The sequence below is a fragment of the Equus asinus genome, chromosome 13, assembly GCF_041296235.1.
Source record: "Equus asinus isolate D_3611 breed Donkey chromosome 13, EquAss-T2T_v2, whole genome shotgun sequence".
Lineage (NCBI taxonomy): Eukaryota > Metazoa > Chordata > Mammalia > Perissodactyla > Equidae > Equus > Equus asinus.
In genome coordinates this window covers 16,672,621-16,697,529 of record NC_091802.1, presented here as the reverse complement: position 1 = coordinate 16,697,529, position 24,909 = coordinate 16,672,621, and the positions used below count along the sequence as shown (strand labels likewise).

At 49.4% G+C, this 24,909-nt stretch overlaps 1 protein-coding gene and 1 long non-coding RNA gene across 6 annotated transcripts in view; one reads left to right on the top strand and one right to left on the bottom strand.

Annotated features, from left to right (window-relative positions):
* Window positions 1-24,909, bottom strand: part of SMG6 (SMG6 nonsense mediated mRNA decay factor) — a 212,774-nt gene that overhangs the window by 7,921 nt on the left and 179,944 nt on the right. For all 4 annotated transcript variants that reach the window (XM_044745869.2, XM_014826888.3, XM_044745870.2 and 1 more), the window contains exons 14-16: window positions 15,138-15,314; window positions 11,264-11,410; window positions 512-665 (exon numbers count right to left, since the gene is read on the bottom strand). In XM_044745869.2, coding sequence (XP_044601804.1) covers window positions 512-665; window positions 11,264-11,410; window positions 15,138-15,314 — 478 coding nt within the window. The remainder of the gene's footprint in view (window positions 1-511; window positions 666-11,263; window positions 11,411-15,137; window positions 15,315-24,909) is intronic.
* Window positions 19,095-21,714, top strand: LOC139040018 (uncharacterized). 2 transcript variants are annotated; one of them, XR_011493639.1, is made up of 4 exons: window positions 19,095-19,230; window positions 20,944-21,002; window positions 21,173-21,276; window positions 21,576-21,711. It is a non-coding gene; the product is annotated as an uncharacterized lncRNA (long non-coding RNA). The 2 variants fall into 2 exon arrangements; XR_011493640.1 differs by lacking the exon at window positions 21,173-21,276 and having other exon boundaries at window positions 21,576-21,714.

Genomic DNA, 24,909 nt, shown 5'->3' with positions numbered 1-24,909 from the left:
GAGCTCGCTCTGGAGGGTTTCTGTCAGCCTGGCCTTAGGGTGACATTGGCCAGAAGAATGCTACCTCGAACCAACAGAATGATCATGAAAAGCTACAAGACAATCAGACCAAAGGCATCTAACCACTTCAAAATCCTCCCAGCCTCCCTGCCAGACCACCCAGCAGCACTGCCGTTATCTGCCAGGGCTGAGTGTTTACCAATAACGGGAACCAGCTTTGCTGTTTTACTGCAAGCTTTATAAGGATAAAAACAAGGGCTGGGCTCATGCAGCCTCTGGTTGCTGGGACACAGGAGTCCATTTGCTCAGCAGTTTAAGCCATGGATCAGCCATAATAATTTGAACTGCTTTGATTATTAAACAATTTTCCTTGCCCCACGCATTCCCTACTTCCCTGCAAATCCTGTCTTACACACACAGCAGGGCTCTGCCTGTTTGGCCCCCGGGGCTGTGGGGCATGTGTGTAGAGGGGGCTGCTACACACGTGCAGGGCTGCTCTGGCCTGACTCACCGATGAGGGGCACCACCAGGATGTACTTCCTGCTCTCCAGCAGCCGTGCCAGACTGGCCAGGTGGTCAATGAAGCCGTTGGTGTCTGGTACGAGGAACAAGGGTCTGATCTCGAGCTCCATCTGCCTCATCTGACTGTGGTCCTCCAGGACAGCCTACAGGGACACAGACGGTGAGTGAGCCAGGGAGTGAGCAGGCAAGTGGGTGGGTGAGCCAGGCGCCTGACTCCACAGTGTGTCATCATCCTGCCTCCTGAACCTCTTCCCCCTACAGAGGAACAGCCAACCCCTGTAGGCCTGAGGGACAGGCCCAAAGGCTGGTCAAAGCACTGCAATGAAAATCAACACAGACCAAATGGCCCAGCGAATAGGGCATGACTAAAACCCAGCCTAGCACTGAGGAAGGGCCCTGATGATATTAAAAATAACAGGTCTTTGAAAATAAGACCTTGGGCTAAAAATCAACAAGGGAGAGTTAAGTTACTTGGATATGAAAGTGGTTTCATGTACATTATCTAGACAGCATAGAGAGGGGTACTTCTCCACCACAAACTTCTAGATGTATATGTGTATCCCAAACAGAATTTGTTATTTCAACTTACTTCACTGTGTAGTTAAAAAAAAAAGTTAAACTCAAAGGCTATACAGAAAAAGTGATGCTGACAACTAATAATTAGTACCAAAGTCTCCCACGGCAGCAAGAGTCCATACAGTGGTCCTCCACTAATCCAGACAGTGTGATGGATTAGGATCCAACTCATATGTCTGCAAAGAGCAACATCGAGACTGATGAGACTGCCACCATCTTCCCCTCGTGGACCAGCACAGTGTTTCCTACACATTAGTCTTTTGTGTTCTAATTGTGTTCCTTTGCCACAACTCTGTACAAGCTATACTATTATTTACTTGATGTTTTTCTTTAAATTGACTTAAATTGACACACATTCTTTTTTGCTTAGCCTCTTCTTGAGCAATGATATCCATGGTATCAAGGATAGTCCTACGTTTACCAGTCCAAGCTAAATTGCCATAATAAAAAATCAAAGTGTCTCCTGCGCATCACTAAAAAACTACCTCCTAGGGTCCGGTCCGGTGGCGCAGCGGTTAAGTGCACACGTTCCATTTTGGTGGCCCGGGGTTCGCCGGTTAGGATCCCGGGTGCAGACATGGCATCGCTTGGCAAGCCATGTTGTGCCAGGCGTCCCATGTATAAAGTAGAGGAAGATGGGCATGGATGTTAGCTCAGGGCCAGTCTTCCTCAGCAAAAAGAGGAGGATTGGCAGCAGATGTTAGCTCAGGACTAATCTTCCTCAAAACAAACAAACAAAAAAACTACCTCCTATAGCACCAGTGGTCTGTGCACCACACCTCGGCAAGCATATGACCTAGTGCTTGTTCGTCTTACAGATGTTCACTTCTTTCAGGGAAGCTCCACACACATCTGTGAAAGCCCAATTTTCTCAAGTCTGACAGAGCCTTCTGTGGCAGTGGCCCTTTGAGATAGATAGGCTCTGGGTATGTCTGTCACTCCAGAACATGGTCACTATTGTGCTGCTTCCTCTTCAGGGGACCACGGCCAAGAAGCAAACTGATTTGCTGGCATCTGCCCAGACAGTGTGTTCTCTGTGTACAGAGCTGAAGGCACCAACACAAACCTGGCAGGGGCCAAGCAAGCAGGTCCCAGCCCTGTCACGCCCTCTCATGGCCTTCTGCCACACAGCAACTTGCAGGGACACAGGCACAGGCACGGGGCAGGGGGAGTAGATGTGCGTGCCAACTGAGATGGGGCCCACAGTGCTGGGCCCTGGCCACTAACAGTCAGGGAGGAAGGTGCTCAGGTTTCACTGGCAATGACAGTAAAACTGAAAGGGCATGCCTCTGAATGCTGGGGGTGGCTTCTCTGTGACCTGCCGAGGACCTCTCCCTATGAGTAAGTTGTTGCTGCCACTGCCACCACAGCTGGTGGAAGGCACAGGCCACAGGACGCTGGCAGGCATGAGAAATGTGGCTGAGAGGCCCAGTCTGAAGTCCTCCTACTGCTCTCACCTCATTTGGGGGAAGTACCATGGCTGCCGACCACCTTCCCCAGGGACTTGGGTCACTGTCCCTCCCCATGGGGCTGCCAACTAGAGGGTGACACACATTCCGCCAAACTTGGCTTGGGCATTTTAAAAAATTTATTTTTTATTGAGATATAATGGGCATATAACATTGTGTAATGGCTTGGGCATTTTGTAAGAACAGGGAACGGTACCCAGTCAGGTTCAGTTAACAACTCTCTGCTCTTTCTGCTCACACAGAGGGAGCATCAGCATTCCTGTCCCTCATTTTCCCAGGTCTTGGTGTTCTCTATCCAGCTTTTCCACTGCCAGGAATATTTTTCTTGTATCACAGGCCCCCAAATCTCTCTCTCTGGGAGAGAAGGAATAGGACAGGCAATGCCACTGGTTGGGGGAGGACAGGGGCTCAGGGTCTGAACTGAGCACTGTATCTCTGCCACCGCCCCACCGAGACTCCTTTCACATCTTAGTTTTCCTGTGTCCAAAAATGACACTCTAGCCCTGGTCTGACTCTAAGGAAGTGGAACTGGTTGTAATTTTTTACCTTGCGTGAACAATGAGCTCCTAACACCTTGTACTATCCTACCTTTAGAGCTGGTAGTAGGCAGGAGGGCTTTTAGGCCAGGTGGCCAAGGAAGGCTGGGGGCTAACTGAGCCTACTTGTGTGTTATGATGACAGGATGGAAGAAAAATGTAGGGGTAGGGTCTAGGGAAGCTCTAACTGTCTGAATTCTTTGAGCTCTGGCTCAGGGCCAGAAAGGCGAACAGAGGCCAGAGTCTTGGGGAGGTGGCAACCTTGTTGGTTCCCCAGGGGTGTGGTGGGGTCAAGCTGTATGAGGGTGGCTGGAGTTGTGCTGCCACCATCCGGTCCCAGGGACGCCCGCAGACAACTTCCCTTAACCTGGCTCTGCCCAGTGAGTCACCACACAACTGCTTCCTGTTCCCCACATGCCCTCATGGAGTCTCAGGAGATTAAATGAAGCTGCTCCCTCTTCTCCTGGGGTACCAGTGGGCTTCTGGGGGGGGGGGCGGTGCCATACTTAAGTCACTAGACTAGTCTGGTTCCCTTCAAAAGAATGGTAGACCGGGGAAGGCTCGGGAGTCTGCCAGCACTCTTCTGTGGGTGTCTGTGTTTCCGGCCCTCTCTGAGTGGCGCTGTGTGTGTGTGTGTGTGTGTGTGTTCAGCATTTGCCCTCCCAACTTTTCCAGATTTTACCCGTCAGATTCCTGGCAGCTGTGCACGGCGCCTGTGCCGGCCGTCACGTCCCATTCCGATCTCTGGGTCGCACGGTGAGAGAAGGACACAGGATGCGCAGGGAGTGAAAAAGTGATGTCGGTGGGGAGAGTGCCAAGTCCCCACTCACAGCCATGGGACGCTTGGGGAGAAGGGGGAAGCATACTGCTGTGGAGTTCAGAGGCCGGTAGTGAGATTTATTTTTGTTTGTATGAGTAAAAAGCTGCAGAAGCCTCTGGTGGGGGTGAGGGGGGTGCAATTGGAATGCTGTGATTCAGACAGACTGGCCCTGGCCTGGAGTCAAGTGTGCTGACCCGGAAGGAGAGTTCTATAGGAACTCTTCTTACTGCAGCTAATCTTGGGCCACAATAGTCTTTGGACAGTGAACTGGCAACCCAAGGAAAGCATGGACACTTTGAATCAGACCAGAGGCAATAAGGACCAAGTTGTCATAAAGTATGGAAGAGATAAAGAACTTAATTCTGTTTCTGGAAGGTGCTAAGTAACCAACTTTCTCTTAAGTATGTGAGCATCCTTGAGCAAGCTGGCGGGGAGCTGGGAAAGAGAATCTACTATAATAACATCTGACGAGGAAGCTAACAGGCTTGGGTCCCTAGGCAAGGCTCTTTTATAGGTTAAGTTCCTTCTTTTAGACAGTGGGGATGATTTGGAGATGCTGACACACTGAACATTGAGACAATGAGAATTACAAATAAAGGTAATGCAATTAGTTCACACAGGAGTTGTGGAACTTGAAAAACCCAGACAATGCAGCAAAGCCAGATCAAGAGAAGGCCTTCTTAGGTCTTCCTTCTGCTTAGGGCTCCACTGGGAGTGTGGCTGCTTCCTTCCCTCTACAGGGTGATGGAATCATTTATCCCCGGGCCCCTCTGACCAGAGCAATGTCTTCACCAGAAATGAGAAGATTTCTAACACAGCAAATTGCTATGCTCACCTTGTACCTATGTGAAAGCATCTAGCAAAGTGCCTGATACACATAGTAGTAACAACAAATGTCAGTTTCCTTTCTTCCTGCCCAACTCCATCTTCTATATATCCAGGAGGGTAAATATCTGGGGAAACCACTAGAGAGCAGAGCAGGAGATGGGGAGTGGTGAGGCAGAGGACTGTTGATTTCTATCATAAGACACATGTTATTTTTTTCCTTTAACTATGTGGAGGTATTTTTTAAAAATGGATAAATGGAAATGAAATAAAAAATAGGAACGGTTGGTGAAATAACCACTAACAGTGCAGGCAGGTAGTTCTTTCTTGAGTGGCAGAAACCAAAGGGAGCAGATACTGCATTTGCTATGGAGAGCAGGCAAGCCACCAGCTTCCCCTGGGAGCAGTACAGTTGGCATCTTCATTTGGGGTGGGTTGCTCATGGGAGAGTTACTGCTTAGGATCACTTCTCTGGATGTGCAGTCAGTACCACAGAGTTTAATACAGACTTTCTTTTTGTTTTTTGGTGAGGAAGGTTAGCCCTGAGCTAACAACTGTGCCAATCTTCCTCCACTTTATATGTGAGTCGCTGCCACAGCATGGCTGGCAAATGGTGTAGGTCTGCACTCGGGATCCAAACCCACAAATCTGGGCTGCCAAAGTGGAATGTGCTGAACTTAACCACTACACTATGGGCCCAGCCCACTGCTTTCTTTCTTTTTTTTTTCTTTTAAATCTTTGGGATCTAGGGCTAGGCAAACAGTTCTTTTTTTTTTAAAGATTTTATTTTTTTTCTTTTTCTCCCCAAAGCCCCCCAGTACATAGTTGTATATTCTTCGTTGTGGGTCCTTCTAGTTGTGGCATGTGGACACTGCCTCAGCGGGGTTTGATGAGCAGTGCCATGTCCGTGCCCAGGATTCGAACCAACGAAACACTGGGCTGCCTGCAGTGGAGCGTGCGAACTTAACCACTCGGCCACGGGGCCAGCCCCATGCTTTCTTTTTAAAGTTATAATTATGATGACTTGCTGCTACTTCTTGTTTTATGAGGACTGATCTTATTTTCAAACTAGACTGTAAGGAGCTCAAGGAGAACTGTCTTCTTTTCTTGTAGTTTCTTTTATAATACCTAGCAGAGAGTTTGATATATCATAGGAGCTCAATGAGCTAGCTCACAGAATCTCAGAGCTAAAGGGCACTTTAAAGTCAATATGACTGAATTTTATCTGATAACTTTTTGTTCTGAGAATGCCCAAGAAATGTGCCTTTTCCTGATAGAGAAGGAAGGGCAGGACTAAGCATGACACCTCTGAGTTTGCTCCAAGCAGCAGCCTAAGGATGTTCCAGCCAACAACCAGACCATTCTGTAGCAGGACAGGACCCTGTGGATGCTGCTGGAGCCAAGGAAGGCGACAGTGGCTGGAGCCAACCAGAGGCCTACCATGGTTTGCGGAGAAGCTGGAAGAGGCTCTGGAACGGGCTTGAGTGGGGAGGGTGACTGCCCGGCTCTGCAGGCTGATGTGCTTTCCTGCCCTGGCGTGAACGTGCCCCTGGCCTGGTAGTACGCTGGCTCCCACCCTGCCTCCGACAGCTAGGAGCCAGGGCTGAGTGTCTGCCTTCCGCTAGCTTCCATACAGGTGTGGGGGGCTCTGTGCATGCCCCATTGTTCCACAGCGGCCCCCCCAGCTGGGTGGCAGTGTGAATGGGCTGCAGCTATATTTAGAGTGAGACTCCCGGGGCCGCCACAAAGGAGTGACTGCATCTTCAGGAGGGTGGGTGGGCGGGAAGGGGACAGGGGAGCAAAGTTATTTTCAGAACACATGTCATTGCTGGCTACAGAGCAAGACTATGGCCATAATGCCGAGGGAAACAATAGCTGTGGCCAGAGGAAGAGCCTGTTATGTTTCAGGTGGGATGTTTGCAACTGCTCAGGAAACCTGACCCCACCCGACAGCAGCACAAATCACAGCAAAGCCTCGTGGAGGCAGAGAGGAGGCGGGGGATTCACAGGGCCAGGGCCAGTGTGAGGTGCCAAGAGGCCACGCCTCATGCCTGGAGGAGGATTTTCAGTGACTGCTTTGCCCTGAGGGCCTGGTTAGGAATGAAACACTTCTGACCAATTTCCCAGACAAACCCATGTACCCTGCTCTGGTCTCTGGACACCTCCCAAGAATGGCAATGGGAAGGAAAAGAACTTGGCAACAAACAGCAAGGTGGGCAGAACCAGCTCAATATGAAAAGCTATCTCAGGCAACAGGCAAAGCCTGGGCTGAGCCAGAGAGCGTGGCCTCAAAGACCCGGGTGGGCGGACTTGGCCCCCCAGCATCCAGGGGCCTGCCTGGGCGCTATGGCTCCAGCTGCACAGGCCTGAGAGCTGCTCACACCCCTTTTATGACCTCTAGTCGGCCCCACTCACCAGCCTCTGTGCAATGCCGGAAGCAGGGAGGGACAGGCTGCGGAGGGAGGCCAGGCCTCACCTCCCCCATCCCCACAGATGAGCTTGGGCCCAGGGGTCTAGGTGGGAGCAGGGAAGTGGGGGTGTGGCTACAGCCCCAGATCTCAGTTGGACTTTATAGCCATCAGGAGGGCCAGGAGGATTTTTTTCAACCCCATCTTCATATCCCCTTCCCCAAACATGTGTGGTTCCTGTTTTGCTGCATCTGTAAAAGGCGCTGGGAGCTGGGGACTTGCCTTACACCTCTCGGTTAACACCCCTGGAGACTGATGGAGTTCAGAGCAGTGTAATTTACAGCCCATCTCTCCGATCTTAATTCACTCGATGCTCCTCTCTTCCTTATTGTATTAGTGTGACCCACGTACCTGCCAACAATAATGGCCTCTCCAGCTAGGAGCCTCTCCCCTACTCCCAGGACAATTTATACCTTTTCCTTGGGATTTTCCCCCCTTAAATTAAACAAAAAGAGGAAAAATAAGAAAAGGTTAACATGGGTTTGGAGTGCTGCAGCCCCGTGGTTCTGGGCAGGGAGCCAATGGCCCGAGGGCACACACATGTGTGTGCTCTCCCAGAAGGGCCTTCACCGGCCCTGTTTTACAGCCACCTCGGCACAGACTCCAGGGTTCACGCATATGGCCAGACAGATGTGTCTGGCTTACGTTCAAGGCTGGAAAATGAAGAATTATGGAAGTGAAGGGCCCCGGGCATTAAAAGGGGCGGGGGAGAAGGGAAGGGGGGAATTTTTCCTCTACTGAGAAATCCTCCTGTGGCTGTGAGGCTGGAGGAAGAAGGCTGACAGGAGGCAGGGCCGCCAGCAGCAGTGCATGTGGGGCCTGTTCTTAAAGGGGCCACAGCAACCTGGGAGCCCCAGCTGGCCCAGAGCAGGCCCTCTGTGCCTGAGCCTGACCAGCCTGCTCTGAAGGAGCTGACAGGGAGAATGGGCTTCCTGAACAGGGGCAGCCATGGGTACTAAAAGCCAAGTCTCATACAAGATCTCCTATTTGTAAGGTACTGCTTCTTGCTAGAGGCGCCAAGCTGAACACAGCACTCTAGACAAGGCCATGTCCCGGCGGCATGTGCTCCCACAGCATCCTGTACTTCTTTTTTGTTAACAACGCTCACACTTCAAATCACTGGCTTCTCTACTCCACTGTACGCTCTGGGATGGGACTTTTTTCATTCACTCCTGTGTCCCCTTACCACTAGCACAGTAGATGCTCACCACCACTTACTAAACTGAGCTGAAGACAAGGCACCTGATTCCAAGGAGTTCACAGTACAGCGGGGGGAACAAGGCTAGAAATAAGCATAACATGAGACATGATATAAGCCTCACGAATGAAGCATAAATTAGTGCCTCAGGAACACTGAGCAGAGAGAGATGAATTCCTCCTGGGGGGAATCAGAGAAGGCTCCACTGGGGAGATGGAGTTTCATCTGGGGATTGACGGAGGAATACAATTTCAACAGGAAATGTGGAGCAGAAAAAGGGTACTCTGGTTTGAGCGAACAGCATGAACAGACTCAGAGTGAGAAAGGGCGGAGCACGTCTGGGGACAGTGAGCAGGGAGGAAGGTTACTGCTGTCCAGGAAAGAGGGCCTTAGTGTCTGGACAGGCACTTTACATGCACTGTCTTTCTGAGGGAGGTGCTATTACCACTTTGGTTTTATAGATGAAAAAACAGGCTCAAAGAAGTTAAATAATTTTCCCAATGCCATATAGCTAGTAAGGGCTCATGGAGGATGGTAGAAGAGGTTAGAAAAACAGACTGGAAACAGACAAGAAAGCCTCACATGCCATAATAAGGAATTAGACTTTATTTTATTAGCCAACCAAAGGCACTCATGATTTCTGAGCAAGGAAGTGGCTCTTTTGGGAAGAGAATGATGAAAACACGTAAGACGCATTAGAGGCAGTGAGCCCGGCATGCAGAGTGTGTACCACGGAACTCTAGGAGGTGCCATTCACATTCACTACAAGGTAAATGGCATCCCCTGGATCTGTGCAGGGCAGGAGCCTTGACTGCTGCAATCCAAGTCAGTACCTCGACTGGAATAGCAGTAGTGACAATAGAGAGGAGAGAAAGGAATAAATGAGTCAACAGATAGGATGTGATAAGAAATCAGACATGAGGGATTAAAAGCCACCGAAGAATTTAAGATGATGCTCTAGTTGCTACTGTTTATTAAGTTAATGAACAAATGTTTGCTGAGTGCCAACTCCGCATGCTGAGACTAAGAAGTAACAGAAAGAAAGGAGGAGATTAAGAATAGAATGGTCATGAGAAAGCTTAGGAGGCTAGCGTGGCCAAGAAAGAGAGAGAAGACAAGGGTCTAGCTGTGCTAAAGCAAGGCTGGAGGTCAGCGGCCTCAGGGTCCAAAGCTGCAGAGAAGTCACCTGTGATGGGGACCGTGACTCGATAAAGACAAGTACTTGGTGACTTCTGACACAAGTTTCTATACCTGCTGGGTTGAGAGTCAAGAAATGGAGGTGGTGAGTAGAGACAGAACTTTCAGGAAGACTGATGGTGAGGAAGAAAAGAGCCACAGCATAGGAAGAAAGACAGTTTGAAGATGAAGCTCCTTTGAGGGCCACAACAGGTTTACACATAGACCACAACAGAAGGGCTGAGGAGGTAGCCACACCACGATGGAGGATGCTGGTAGAAGTATCACACACTTGATTCCAACTGGCAGGGGAACATGAATATGTCTAAAGAATGATGGATCCCAACTGGTATTCATTCCCCTTCCCAGAGCAGGGCTCTGTTTGATGGGTGATTAGACTAATATTAGACTACAGTGATCATTTATGGAGTACACACTGTGTGCCATACATTGTGCTAAGCGCTTTACATGCACTGGCTACTGTAGGCCTCACAGCAGTTCTACGAGGTAGGTGCTGTTACCATTTTCATTTTATAGATGAGGAAATAGACTCTGAGAAGTTACACAATTTGCCCTAAGTCACAAAGCTAGTAAGTGGTGGAGTCTAGACTGTGATCAGTCTGCCTGATCACACGCACTAAGCCCTACGCCAAAGGTGAGGGGCGGCTAAAGATAGAGTTGAGGGGCCGGCCGCGTGGCTGAGGGGTTAAGTTCGCGCGCTCTGCTTCAGCAGCCCAGGGTGTCGCCGGTTTGGATCCTGGGTGTGGACATGGCACCGCTCATCAGGCCATGTTGAGGCGGTGTCCCACATGCCACAACTAGAAGGACCCACAACTAACATACGCAACTATGTACTGGGGGGATTTGGGGAGAAAAAGCAAAAAAAAAAGACGATTGGCAACAGTTGTTAGCTCAGGCACCAATCTTTAAAAAAAATAAATATATAGAGGGTTGAAACAGACATTCCTAAAGAGGCCTGATGCTCCCCCATGCATACAGTTAATCTTAAAGGGGGGAGCATGACTGGCTCTTCCCTGTCCGCCATGAGCCCTAGATAAGAGGAAGTAAGCTTATAAGGCAAGAGGACACACCTGGGACAGCCGTAAAGAAAAACTTGCTGCAAGTGAAGGTACAGGTCCATGAGAGGGCTGATGGTGGAGGAATCCTTGTGTGGAGATCGAGTAGTTTCTCTCTGGGAGGGTTTAGAGTGTTCTGTCCAGATGGGCTTGGTCATTGTATGGGAATCCAGATAAGCAGACTGTGGCCATGACAACCTCACCCCCTGAGAATAGGTATTCTCAACAGAGAATCCATGGCCTCTCCGGGAGTGCCTGGATAAGATTCAGGAGAACTTTGAAACCCCTGAAATTGTGTGAAAGATCGTGTACGTGTGGTGTGTATTCACAGATCATCACTGGGGGAGAAGCTTTCATCAGATTCTCTGAGAAGAACCTGCCCCTGCCTTGCAGCCCAAGACGAGGGAGACTTCAGGGCACCAAATGTGCTACCGGAATTTCGTGACGGAGAAAGAAAACAGGCGGGTGGAACCAGAGAGGACGCTGTGAGAATCTTCCTAAGAGGGTCCTACTCATCCCTACTCCCTGCTCACCTCCCCCTCATGCCCTATATAGCTACCATCCTCATGGGAACCACCCTTCCCAGGCAGGCCCCACCTGGATCTTTTCTTGGCGACGCTGCTGCTCAGCTATCTTCCTGGCCAGAGCCAGCTTCTTGGCCCGAAGCTCCCTGATGTCATCCTCGCCCCCGCTGCCTTCAGCCTCTGAATCTTCCTCAAAGTCTTCAATCACCACGTCCTCCTCCTTTGGGTGGTGGAGCAGGCCAGGGGAGAGAGGAGACTGTGAGCCCATGGCACTTACCAGACCCACTGTTCTGTCTTTCTAGCAACCCGCGCTTCACCTTATTCAGACCATTCCTTGCAAAGGGCTCCAAGGTGTGTGCTTCCCTCGACTCAGGCAGAGAGGGGAGAGAGAGAAGCTCCCTTTTGTACTCTGGGGCTCTTTCCTCTTATAGAGTCATAGATTCGCACTGTAAGTCACTCACACACACATATTATACTTCCATGCTTATGCTTATAGCTCTTCATTCTTCTTTGTATACACTCACAAAATCAAACTTTGGCCCTATTTTCATTTTGAAATCACTAAAGGGGAGAACAACAGAGAAAGTTAAATCACTCAATTTAAATCTAATTCATGTTAACGATCTGATAGGAATCAATTCTGGCCAACAGCTGGGAGTTAGGCGTGGAAGCTCCCTTGCCCCAGACGGCGTCAGGAAGCAGATGCTGTAGCTCAGCAGACTTTGCCCTGGTTTCTTTTTAAGACCACAGCCTGGTGGTGTGGGGGCTGCTGGGCCTCATTATAGGAATTCACATGACATGACCTTGCTCAGCTGCCCTCCCAGGGCCTGAGCAGGCTGGAAGATGGCTGGCTAGCTTAAGGAGTCTCCTGCCAGGCTGGTGGAGCCTTCCCCAGGGATGGCACCTCCCTGCTTGCAGCCTCAGCTCTCAGAAGCCACCACTCCCCGGGTGGTCCCAAGGCTCCATTCCTCACTCTCTCACTTTTGGCCTTGGTCAGTAGAGAACATGCAGCTGCCCAAGAGAGGTTCCTTTGAGGGACAGGATTAGCATGGTTAATTGGGAGTGATTTAGTAAGAGAAGATTCCTGTGTTTCTAACTAGATTATAATAATGACAATGATATGACAATACCAGCTACCATTTACTGAGTGCTCACTATTGGCCAGGTCCTGGGCTAAGTGTTTCTCATGTATTAACTCATTTAATACTCACAATCTATGAAACAGATGCTATCATCCCTATTTCATAAATGAACAAACTGAGGTTTAGAGAGGAGTTAAACAATTTGCTCAAGGTCACAAAGCTAGTAAAGTGGCAGAACAGAGATTCAAACTCTTGTGAGTCTGACTCCAAAGGCTGTGCTCTTACCATTACTAGTACCAAGCAGCACAGGGTTAGGTCCTGAACCTAAATGGTAATCTCAGACCCAGCCCTCAGTGGCTCACGTGCCAGGGCTCTCATAGGCCCACTTGGACCTGTTCAGTAGAGACTGCTCTCTCCTCTAACTGTCCATCTCAAGACAACATTTGATGGATTCTCTTGGCTGAAAGTGGTTGGTAAAATGTGTGGATGGGTAGGCGATGCCTTGTCTTGGGACCAGAATCTAGGGAAGACAAGTGGTAGCATCCCTAAGGAAGTGGACTCTGTTCTGTTCGTGCAAAATGATGCCTGAAGAAACATCTCCTCCTTCCTCTCCCAATCAGCTTAAGTGACTCAGTCTTAAGTCACTTAAGACTTAAGTCTGGGGAGAGATGAGATCTCAAGATGGGGCCAGACCTGTCACTATCTTCAGAAGTCTCAGGGGTCTGGGGTGCTGTCCACAGTCACCATTCATCTGACAACCCGCAGGCTACAGTGTCGCAGGGCCCAATTTCAGAGAGGCCCAGGCCATGTGAAGGAGGACGACTCTACATATTTACTTCCTTATTCCTGGGGTTAACCTGGACCAGAGTAAGTGGAATAGGATGCCTGAATGGCCTGTGGGGGAACACTGCCTCTGCCTGCTCTGATTAGGGATACACAGGGTTATCATGCGACTTGGACCGAGCTTGACTGAGGTCAAAAGAGGGTCAGTGAGGCTTGTCTGAGGTTCGCTCAGCTCTCACAGCAAACGAGGAAGTGCAGGGTTACGAAATTACACAGACCAGGGTAAGTAGGGTTTCCCAGGGGCCACTAACATAAAGGAACCCAGGAGGCTCGTGGGAAAAGGAAGAAGTGGGCAGCATGGCGTGGGTCACCACCTTTGTCTGGTCAATAAGCCTTAGAAGGAGGGGAGGGAAAGAGTGTGGCACAGCCAAGACCTGGGACTGGAGAGCTGGTCTGTTGCTTGTAAGAGTGGAGGAGCCCCTCCTTAGATTTTACACTGTGCCCCTCTCTCTGGGCCTCACTCGTCTAACTGGATTTGGTATTGCAGGCTCCACTGGACAGAGGACATTTCTTAGAGAAATCCTGGAGAACTATCCTTGCTTATCTTCCACTGTCTGCCTCAGCCTTAAAGACATGGTGCCCAGAGCTTGGGTGGCACTGCTCTATCCTGCCTGAAGCCTGGACACCCCGATGGCTTTAGCAACTCACTGTCTCCTCCCATACTGACAGCTCATTCTTCCCGTTATTCCTGCCCAGGTTTCATCTGGAGAGTCTGGAATCATGGGCTCAGCTTTACCCCTGGAACCACCTCTGTCCTGGAAGCTGAGCCCTGTGTCATCAGGGGTGGGGTGGGGTTCTCCAGCTATTCTAATAAAGCTAGTCCAAGAATTTGTTGCTCTGAAGACTCTGAATCAAAGGTGGCCACTCTATCACTGCTTCAGATCACAAACGACAGCTTCCAGCTGACATCTGGCTTCGCTGGCCTGTTGCTGATTTCATCCCTGCACCCCACCCTGCTCCACCAGGCGCTTGAGACTGCTGCGGGCCAAATGACTGTGTTGGCCTACCAGTGACCTGGCCTCTGGCTAGAATCGCTTCCGTCCCTTCCTTAAGTCCCACGTTCCTTCCCACCTAAGTCTCCTCTGTCTTTAACACTGTGGGGTAAAAAGAAGGAAAGAGTCAACCATTAGACAAAAGTGAGCTGTGTGTGCACAAACACCCAGACAGAGTTACCCACACCCAGCTACACAGCAGGGCAGCTGGCAGTGATATTAAACGCATATATGCGCTGACACCATCACACATTCACATTTACTCAGAACCTAGACAGCAGGAAAGCTGGCAGCAGTGTTCAACTTAAACTGACACACAAACCCAGAACATACAGACCCATGACAGCAATCAGCCCCAGAAAGATACACACACACATGGCAGGGCAACTGCCAGTGGGGTTTAGCAGGGGTGGGCACATGGACTTTTGTGCATGCACACATACATACACACAGTCTGGAGTGAAGCAAGGGCTACAGGAACAACCAAGGGCAAACAAACAAGAGGAGAATTCCTTAATCACATCAGGATGTGCAGGAGGGAGGGAGGGAGGGAGGGAGTGAGGGAGGGAGGGTAGGCTGGGGGGAGGGGGTGATTTTCCACACGGGGCCAGCAATGTCAGCTCTTCCTGTACGTGTGCTGGAGGCTGGAGTTCAGGCTTGTGCTGCACTGAGCTACACACATCTATAAACTTGATCCTCAGCCTGAACCCTAACCCCCCCAACTCCCTTTCCTAAGCCTCCAGAGCTGCACATTATTAAACTCTTTCTTTCCCTCCCTTCTCCTCTAATGCAACATTAAAAAGAAGCATCTGGAACTCGTAGCAGAGTGAGATGGAGGCAATGGGGTGGGACTGGCAGGAAGGGGCACCAGCAGAGTGCAGTCTTGAGAAGTTGGCTGGTCACGTTAACATCGACATTGCTCTGAGTGGTTATAAATAACTAGGGATACAAGCTGAAGCCACGGGCAGAGTAGGGCTGGAGGGGGAGGGGAGCCTTCCCTCTGCCACAGCGGGCTCTTCCCGCATAGTACCTCATCTTCCAGTTGTTTTCCCTCTTGGCTTCCCATTTCCTTTCCCATGGTGTCTGGGACGGGTGCCACTGACACATATTTTCCACCCTTGAATGCCAGCAGAGGCTCTTCTTGTCCACAAAGGGCTTCCAGAAAATACTTCAGCACTGTGACCCTTTTGCAGTCGGCTGCAATAACCTAGAGGGTGAGAGAGAGAGAAGAAAAACAGCATTTTCTGAAAGGGAAGATGAAGATGAGACACTGCTTATTGGCTGAGGGGCACATGAGAAATGTGTTGAAGCTGCTGGGCAAGGGAGGTGGAGTGAGTGAGCCGGAGTGTGTGCATGCACGAGATGCGGAGTGAGGGCCAGGGTGGGTTGAAGACCAAGATCTTCTGAAGGACGAAAGTTACTGCCATCTCTCCTTAGGGCCTCTCTGGGGTAGCAGACAACCCCGGGACCAATGACATGTGCCCTCTGGGATTTTGGCTTTCTTTTACTGAAGTCCTGATATAAAAAAGGAATAAATTAAGTTCTTCTAAGTTTGGTATCTAATTGAGAGAACGAAGGGTGGAGTGCAAAACATTGGCTTTCAGAGAATATAGCTTTCTGGTACCCCTCACTGCCACTCTCCATTCTTCTCCCAGCTCCTCTCTCTCCAGACTCCCAAAAGGAGAACTTTCAGCCTGAGCGCAAAATGAATGATGAGGGCTTTCTTGGCTGTTTCATTTCAGCCAGATCATTTTGGGCTTCCCCTGACAGGTTCCTGCCCCACCTAAGAGCTTCTCATGCTCAAGAGACTGGGGTCAGGCAGGAGATTGTTGTCAGGAGAAGGGAGACAGGCAAAGCAGGTGGGGGGTGTTTCACCAAAGTTTTGCTCCCCTAGGGGTTCACGCCATCCTGCTCCCATGTGGCTATATCAACACATAAGCCAGTGCTGTCAGAGAAGCTTGGGCTGATTTAGCTGAAATGAAATTCAATATCTTGAGCAATCATCAAATTTGTAAATGTCTCAGATGAAATTTCTATAGTCACCCTGTCTAGGGTCCTTCTCTTGGGAGAAGGCCACACAGGCATGCCATCACCTAGAAACGCATCTGCTTTGCTCACTTGCACCCTCTCACACCCTTCTCTTCATCTCTGACCTCTGGGGTTCTCTCCTCCCTGCTGGCAGGGCACTCACCAAGGGAGGGGTGGGGCCCTGCTTGATCTGGAGGTCGGAAGCTGGTGAAGGCCACTCCACATAGGGAAATACACTTCAGAAGCCAGATAAGCCACAGGGTGGCAGCCCCTTCATCATCATTGACTCTAGTCGATATTGAGTGCCCCTCCCACCTTAATGCCTCCCATTCCACAACGTGAAATGGACTTCTATGTTTGATTCACACAGTAAAGTACTAATTCGAAGACCGTCTTTGATTATTTGCTCACTGTTTTGTAGGTGCATTTGTTATCTCCCCCACCTGGACAATAATCCCATGGTAGCAAGGACTACATCTCATACTTTTCATACTTCCCTTGCAAGGGGTGCTAAGGACAAGCAGGGCACACAGGAGGCTCATAGTAAGGACTGACAGGCACAGAGAAGCTTGGCTGGGTACCATAGGAAGCAGATGAGGCAGGCATGATTCATGTCCTCTAGAACACTGTGGAAATGAGCACCATTCTACCAGCAGGCTGGCAGGGTAAGTGCAGCATACACCAGTCAACTGTGTGCTCTGTGACTCCATCCTCTGCCACTCTCCCAGCCAAACCTGCTATTCTCCCTGCCTAGGAGTGGCCCCTGCTCGCCCTCACCACTGGCCCTAGCAGCATTCTAGGCCTGAATCTCAGGCTAAGTACTTCAACGACCTCCACCTAAGAGGATGACCTAAAATGTGCTCAACTACCCAGGAAAAGCTTAGGAAAGGATAGACATCTTGAGCTTGGGGTGCCTGGTCCTGGGCTTACCTCCTTGAAGGAGGAAGGAAGCTCTCTTTGGGCCAGGGCAGGTAACCATGGGTTCCATCGCGTGTATTCAAACATGTGATGAGGAAGGCTAGAAATACAGAAGCAGGGGCTAAAAGGCATTAAAGAACAGAGCTGAAATGAGTAATAGCCTGGCAGGCAGCACGCACAGTGGCCTCCCTGCATCCCCAGCCTCTCACTTGCAGAGGAAACTTCTGCATTTCCACAAGACTGCCAGTTTCCTCTCTGTGGTCTAATTTTAACCACCTTGTCGTTACAGTGTGTGTCAGCCACCTGACCCCCCTATGACCTCTGACCTTATGCCCCAGCTACTGCTTGCACTATGGAGAATTATGTAATGGGTCCAGGACTTTCCTTTTTGGTGTGAGACTGCTACCACTGAATGGAGAGGAGGTGGGGGGTTAAGGAATGAGAGGAGGACAGAGAAAATGCTTGCCACGGTCCTTGGCATCACCTGGGTGGTGAGACGTATGCTGGCACTCCTGCCCAGCGTGCAGCAGAAATCTGCCCGGAAGAAGAGAGTGTGCCCATGGCTATGTGTGGACAGGCAGGCAGGAGAATTCCTGATAAGAGCATGGGCTGGGTGGCATGCTGAATGGTTCAGGAAGAAAGTGTGATTCCTGGCCAAGAGGGAGAAAGGCCACATGTGTGGACGTGGGACTCCTGCAGATGGGGATTTCCAGGGCACAGCGGGACCCAGGGATGCAGACATCCTGAGCCTGCCTACGGCACATCCTTAGAGGATCAGTGGGAATTGTCATTCACATGGACACAAAAGCAAAAAGGAGTGCCCCAGCCCCCACTTTCATTTTCACCTGTTTAGAAGGCACCTGGTTTCCTTGGGGATTTTGTTTGCTTTGGTCATTAGTCCCTCCCCTAGGGCAAGAGCACTCCTGGCTGATTCTCAAAAGGGCTTTGATCCAGTGGGATCTCTGAGCAGGTGCTAAGAGGCCTGAAAAGAATTCTACCAGCTTGCAGAGAGAAAAGTCACCCAGTTGTTTGGAAGAGTGTCCTCTCTCCTTTGTAATCCAACTAGCAGGGAGAACAGCCAAGGTTGTAGTCTCCTTAGGTTTCCAAAGTGCACTGTGGGAGTGAGAAACGGGTTCTAGCTACTTAGTAGATGGGGGAACTGAGAGGGAAAAAGTCTAGGGCTTGCTCAGGGGCACAGGGAAACCTCCTGTCTCCAGCCTGCTGGCCTGTCTGCTACAGCATTCTGCTTTATGGTAGGAGAAATGAGCCCAGCACGGTGAGGACCACACTTCTCTTGACCCTGGAGTTCTACAGGAGGCTTTTAGGAATATTCTTCTATAAACAAAGCCTCCAGCACTTGGGTTGAGGGAAAAAGAACATTTAAATATGGTTAATAAGGGACATCATAATGAAAGAAGCCCTTCAAACCACTCACAAAGAGCCAACTCCGAGATGATCTTTGGCCAACGAGGACTTCCTGGTAGGAGAGGGGTTAAAGCTAGGCTCCCCGCTTGGAGAGGAAGGAGTCCAGATGAAGTCTATGACATAATCCCCACAACAGCTCTGTTCATGAGTACATTTTTCCATTCTATATCAATGAAAAACAGAGAATGTAAGTGGTATGTACATTGTAGCTCTGGGCAAACTCTAGATTCTCTAGAGGAGAAAGAGCTGGGCAGGAGAGGCCCCCATTCTAATGGCTGTTAACAGGCTGGGCTGGACTGGGGCTAGACATGGGTAAAAGGGCCTCTGGCCAGGAAATACCCAGGGGAACCTGAGACCCCACATCTTCTCAGTGGCAGTCATGGCCCTTCTGGAGGGAGGCTCACTGCGTAGGAGATTATCAGGAACTCCAAAGAGAATGGACAAAATGTCTCACACAAATCATTCCAGTCAGCTTTGAAAAGAAAACTGAGGCTGTAGGTCTGGGAAGGGGTGAAAGAAAGGCACTCAGAGAAAGCCCCTTTCCTTTCCCCTGAAGACCATTTCAGGCAGCGTGCCCGCCAGTGGGAACTGAAACCTCTAGCTTCAGGGCTCCACTTATCACCCGGATCAGGTCCACACGCAAAGAACCAAGCAGAAAGGAAAACTGAAAGTGAGATGTGGCAAGGCGATACAGGAGCCTGTCCTGTCCCAGGCTCAGTTCCTTCGACAGAGATAATGTAAGCATGCACGGGGTAAGTAAAGGCTGGAGCTAAGCGGAAGGTTAGGTCTTGAGGAAAGCAGAAAGAAGGTTGAGAGAAGAGGGAAGGCAGATTGGGTTACTGGTCTGGGGTATCTGAGCTGGGGCGGTGGGTGAGCAAAGAATGGAGTTCTCTGAAAACTCTCCACAGCCATTCAGCAGGGGACAAGCCTAGCCTGGGCAGAGATGCCCAGGAAGCAACAGAAAAAAGAGATCTAAGCTGTCTTATGGAAGATAGGGGAGGGTGAGAGAGAGAAAAGGAACTGAGCACCAGGCACCACAGACTGATGTACTCTGAGTTGCAAGACTTAACACCTCAGAGCAGCCATGGGGAAGGGAGAAAACCCCCAATCTAGCCAGGGAACAGGAGGAGGGGTCAGAGAGCTGAATCAGGCCTCTGGATGCAAGCTCTAGGAAATGAGGGGCTCATTCCATTTTTATTTTTTCTCCAAATAGGCCTCCTGGAAGGCACAGGCACTATAGCGGCTGGTTAGATTTTGCAAAATTTCTTTTTCTGAACTTTTGGTTTAGGGGAATCAGAATTCAAACTTGCATTATCAGCCAGTTCTATTTTTTCTGGTCTTAAAAAGTCCTGCTTGCTACTGTTCCTCTGGTTAGAGAGAAAAATCACACGGGTTTTCCCCTACAAACTCAAGTTTACAGGTTGTTTTTCTTGTTTCGCTAAATGGAGCCAATTATTCTCACATTTGTTGAAACCTTCAATCAAACTTTATAGCTTGTTAATTTTACAGAATGTCCTTAGAGCAAATAAGATGCAGACAGGAAAGTGAAGTCTTGCTGAGATTATAAAGAAATCTTAAAATAGCCTACAAATCTACCACCAAGGCTGGTAAAATACAGGCTGCTTGGCTGGCTTCTGAGGTCAATTAGCAATGGGTTAATTATCATCTTTAATGAGCCAAGCCTACAGGATTGGCTACAAGAAACTGAACTCAGACTAAAGTGTTTTTACAAACTGGAAGCCTCCAGTAATGCACGACTCACTCTCACAGGAGACTGGAGAATGGGTAGGACAATTCTGTAGCGGCCAAGGGTGGGTCAACCTGAGAAGAGGTCTGCCAATGAAAGTTCAGACACAGGGAATCCTTGGGAGCTGGGAAGACAGAGGAAATGGTTCATTCACATTCCTAGGGGGAGCGGCTTCCAGGCAGGGAGCAGACTCCAGAGGCAGGAGGGAAGCTGGCCACAAGGATGCACAATCACTCTGAAGACAGAGGCAGTAGCTTACGATGGAGAGACAGACATTTGCAGCCTATCTGAATAAGAACAAATTGGTATTGGATTGAGAGAGAGGGTGATGGGCCAGAGGGGAGAGAAAGGAAGAACCTGTGCAGGCACTGAACGACAGAGGGGACAGAGGGAGAAAAAGCATGGGTCCTTGTGCCAGATACATATCCTGACAACCCCTGGGCATATGGTCCAAGGGGATCACCTCAGTCAGCGTTTCACTCTCTCCCTAGCCCTGCTGCAGCAGGGCCTCATTTCTACACAAGGCAGCTAAGCATAGGCTTTTCCCTCGGTCACTTTTGATCCCAGTGTCCAGACCCAGCCTTCCCTAGTCCTATGGTTGGTCTGTGCTAGCTGAGGGGTCAGTGGGTCACAAGATGAAATGCTAACATCACTGGCCAACCCACAGCAGCCACACCATTCCAGGTGTCCGGTCCAAACAGCTGTGTTTTCTTCTTAGCGGAGGCAACGTGGGCCGTCACCAATCAGCTGGCAAAGCACAGACGCCTGTTCAGAGTGGTATGGTAGCCTGTTCCCCCCACCCACATCCACTGTGTGTGCATGTGTGGGCGGTGGCCTTAAATCTTCTAGAGGGGTAGGTGGGAACTGGCAAAGGGTTCAGTGGGAAGACTTGGGTGGGGGTGGGAGTGGAGAGGCTATTCCAATAGTTTCATTGAAGATTCCAAAAGGTACATGTACTTGGCTACTGAGAGGGAGATTATGTTCACACTTCACACTGGAGGGAGAGTCGGGAGAACAGAGGAGTTGAGGCGCATACACTGGCAGTGAGAAGGTAAGTACGGTAGGAAAAACAGGTCCATTCTGGGAAGAGGCAAGTTGAAGCAACATAGGGGGTTGGTCAAGAGCTTGGGCTTTATAGTCAGAGAAATCTGAATTCAAGTCTTAACTGTCACTTCCTAGCTGTGTGTCCTTAGACAAATTACTTAACATCTCTGAGACTCTGCTCAAGTTGTTTGTGGGGTTTAAAAGAGATAATGCATATCAATGCAATGCAATGCAAATATTTAGCAAGGTGCCTGGGCCCAGAGACTGCTCAATAAATGAGTTGCTGTTATTTTTTCTTTTTTTAAGGAAGATTAGCCCTGAGCTAACATCTGCCGCCAATCCTCCTCTTTTTGCTGAGGAAGACTGGTCCTGAGCTAATATCCGTACCCATCTTCTTCTACTTAAGACGTGGGACACTTACCACAGCATGGCTTACCAAGAGGTGCCACGTCTGCATCCGGGATCCGAACCGGCGAACCCTGGGCCACCGAAGTGGAACGTGAGAACTTAACTGCTGCGCCACTGGACTGGCCCCTGTTATTTTTTTTTCTTCCTTGCTGCCTCACTCTACTCAGAGGTGGGAGGGGTACTCTGCCCAATATCACTGAGATGTGTGGAAGCCAGACTCAGAGGTAAGGAAGGAAGCATGGGGCTGGCACACAGCCTAGGGCTGAGGGCAGAGGCCCTGGAATGCTCACCTGGCTGTTGAAACTGCTGAAATATTTTGTTCAGAGCTAAGGTGCTGGATCCAGGCTGCTGGGCAGACCACTTGGTGGAAGGAAGGCCCAGCCTCTCTCCAGCTGTTCCCCTTTCTATTCTCCAAAAAGATTCCTGGACTTAACCATAGGCATGCATTCTACAGGATTTTAGAGAGGCCCCAAGGGCCTGGGCTTTAGGACAGGCATGCCACTAATGCACATATCAGAAATAAAATCCTGTAGTAAACATCATAATTGCCTTGCCCGTCTGGTCTTTTCATATTAGGGTGTGGGTAGTGGGTTTGCCTTTGTTAATGGTATCCTCCTTAAACAAGACCTAGGTGGATCCTTGCTCCAGGTCTCTCAATACAAGAGAAATGATGAAAAAATCCCCAATGTGGCATTTTCAACCTACCTGAATTTCTTGAGCTTGGAATTCTGAACAAAGCCAGATAGGAGTCTGGGCTTTCCTGGGCAGAGCACAGCTTGCTCTTCTTGAACTGTTCCCTTATGGAAAGAATTCTCTTCTAGAGCTCTGAGCTCCAGCTGCACGAGCAAGGTGCATTCTCAACAGTGAGTGTGTTGCAAAGAGCAAACTATAGGCAGCAGTAGCTCGGGCTGCAGTCCAATCTGCTTCCCCTGCAGAGTGCTCTGAAAGCAGCCACCCACATTGGCAGGAGTTAGGGGCGGATACTGGCACTGCCAACACAAGCCTTTCAGGTCTAGCTGGCTTCAGCTGGTCTGAAACCTGGAACACAGGCGCTGGGGCCCTCACTTACTGAACCAGCAGGGGAGGCTACAAGCTCAGCCCCTGGGGATGAAAGTCCTCGAGTCTGTCTCAGTCTGCAAATATCCACACGCAGTCTGCTTCTACACTGCCAGTTAGTTCTGGGTCAGGAGCACTGTATCTCGGGCTCTAGTCACTCTGAGCCACATTATTACTTGCTTTCTAGACAGCTAGTGTCAGGAGGCCACCCCTTAGGTTTGTGTTCAGCCTCCTTCACCAAATTTGTTCCCAGCTTTATTTATTTTGTGTGTGTGGGGGGAGTGCCCTTTCTGAGACATCTGCAACATTCAACATATTTAGTCAACATTCAATTCAACAAATATTTACTAAGTGCCTACTGTGTGCACTAGGTACTATTCTAGACCCTGGGGATTCCATAGAGAACAAAGCAAAGTCCCTGCTCCGGGGGTGGGGTTGGGGTGGGTCACATTCAGATCAGGTACACCAAAGACTCCCTGTATCAAGAGAGAAATAAATTCTCCCCCCTCCTCCCACATTACCTACAGCACTCAGGAGGGCAGAATTCTCATTCCTTTTCCCTCAAGGGAGGAGGAAGAGGCAGCCCAAGGAGAAGAAAAGCTCCTTGTAGAGACCCGTCACGCTGCTCCTTTATCCCTTTTAGACTGAGGGTCCTGAGGAAGTCAGGGCAGAGAATTCCCTTGGGCTCAGCCTTGCTATGAGATGAAACCCCAATCTCTCTCAATGTTTTCCATTATCTGTGTAAATCCTCTCCCACTCACCCCTCCCCACTGTATTATCTCCACTCTCACTTCTTGCTATTATTCCCTAATCCTCAACTCCAGGCCCCAGGCAACCCTGTTCCATACTCCCCTGCATGCCATTTGCTCCCTCTCACATCTCTGAAACTTTACAGATTATTCCCCCAACCTACAGTGACTTTACCTTTATGCAATCAACTCATTCCCTCAACTTCCTTTAAGTTTAATAAAGTCTTTCTTTTCAAGAAGACTTTGACCAGCCTGCTAGCCTACTGTCCATAAATTCTTCCTAGGGCCCTACTATGTGACAGGGACTATGTTAGACATCCTGGACACAAAAGAGAGAACAAGACAGATGCAGTCCTTGACTTCACAGAACTTTCAGTCCAGGGAGGGATTCCCTAGTAACCTGACACTAACCTTTTCTACGTCCACAGTTGCCCTTTATCACCTATGGGTTAGGCCTATCCATCCTTCATCTCTGACCTCCTTAGCAGCCCTCAACATCTGTGTAACTTACATGACACAAAGTGGGTTACCGATCATTTAGAGCCACACTAGAACACCCTCTAGATCATCTCCCAGTGATCCAACTCTTTCTTGAATATTTCAGTTGGAGAGGATTTAAGATCATGAGGAAGCTTTTGAAAGCATCATTACCTAATGTTTAAGAAACATATAAGTAATTTTCATTATTACCTACTTAACAGATTTTTTTTTCCTGTTAACTTTCAGTCCTGCCCATGCTCTATGAGAGGTCTCTTACTGTTTTGAATCTACAAGGGAGTTCATTTCCTACTAGTAAAGCCATTCCATGTTTGGACTTCTAATTGGTAGAAATAAATGCTAACACTTTTAAGGCCAAATCTGCCTCCCAGTGCTTCTAATTCTGTTCTCTGTTCACATAAAAAACTCTAATTCTGCTTCTACCTGACTGGCCTCAAATTATTTGAGGTCTGCTGCGTTATACCTTCTCTGGGTTAAACAGTCCCACTTCCTTCAACTGTCCCTCACTTCAACGTCTCCTCAACATCCTGCTTATTCTAAGACTTTCACTAAGACTAATGTGTCTCCTAGAGTGAGTGCCCACACGTGACCTGGCAGCAGAGAACAGGGCAGAACATCTCTTCCTTGTTCCGTTCTGGATACCTCAATTCTATGAAGAGGCCAAAATAGCATTACTTTTCTTGTTTACCACCTTGCACTAATGACACACTGTGAGCTTTTAATCAATAAATCCCCAAACTGTTTTCACGTATGTGGCTAAATAATATCTTGCCCCCTGAGAGTAAGCCCTCTACTCATTATAGCCTTTTATAACATTCCTTCACTGAGGTCTCTCTGCTCTGTAAGAAACCATATTATTTAGTACTGTGCTTCATGCTGCTTGCTACATGCAGCTGACTTAATGGACAAGGTAGGATTTTATATTTATT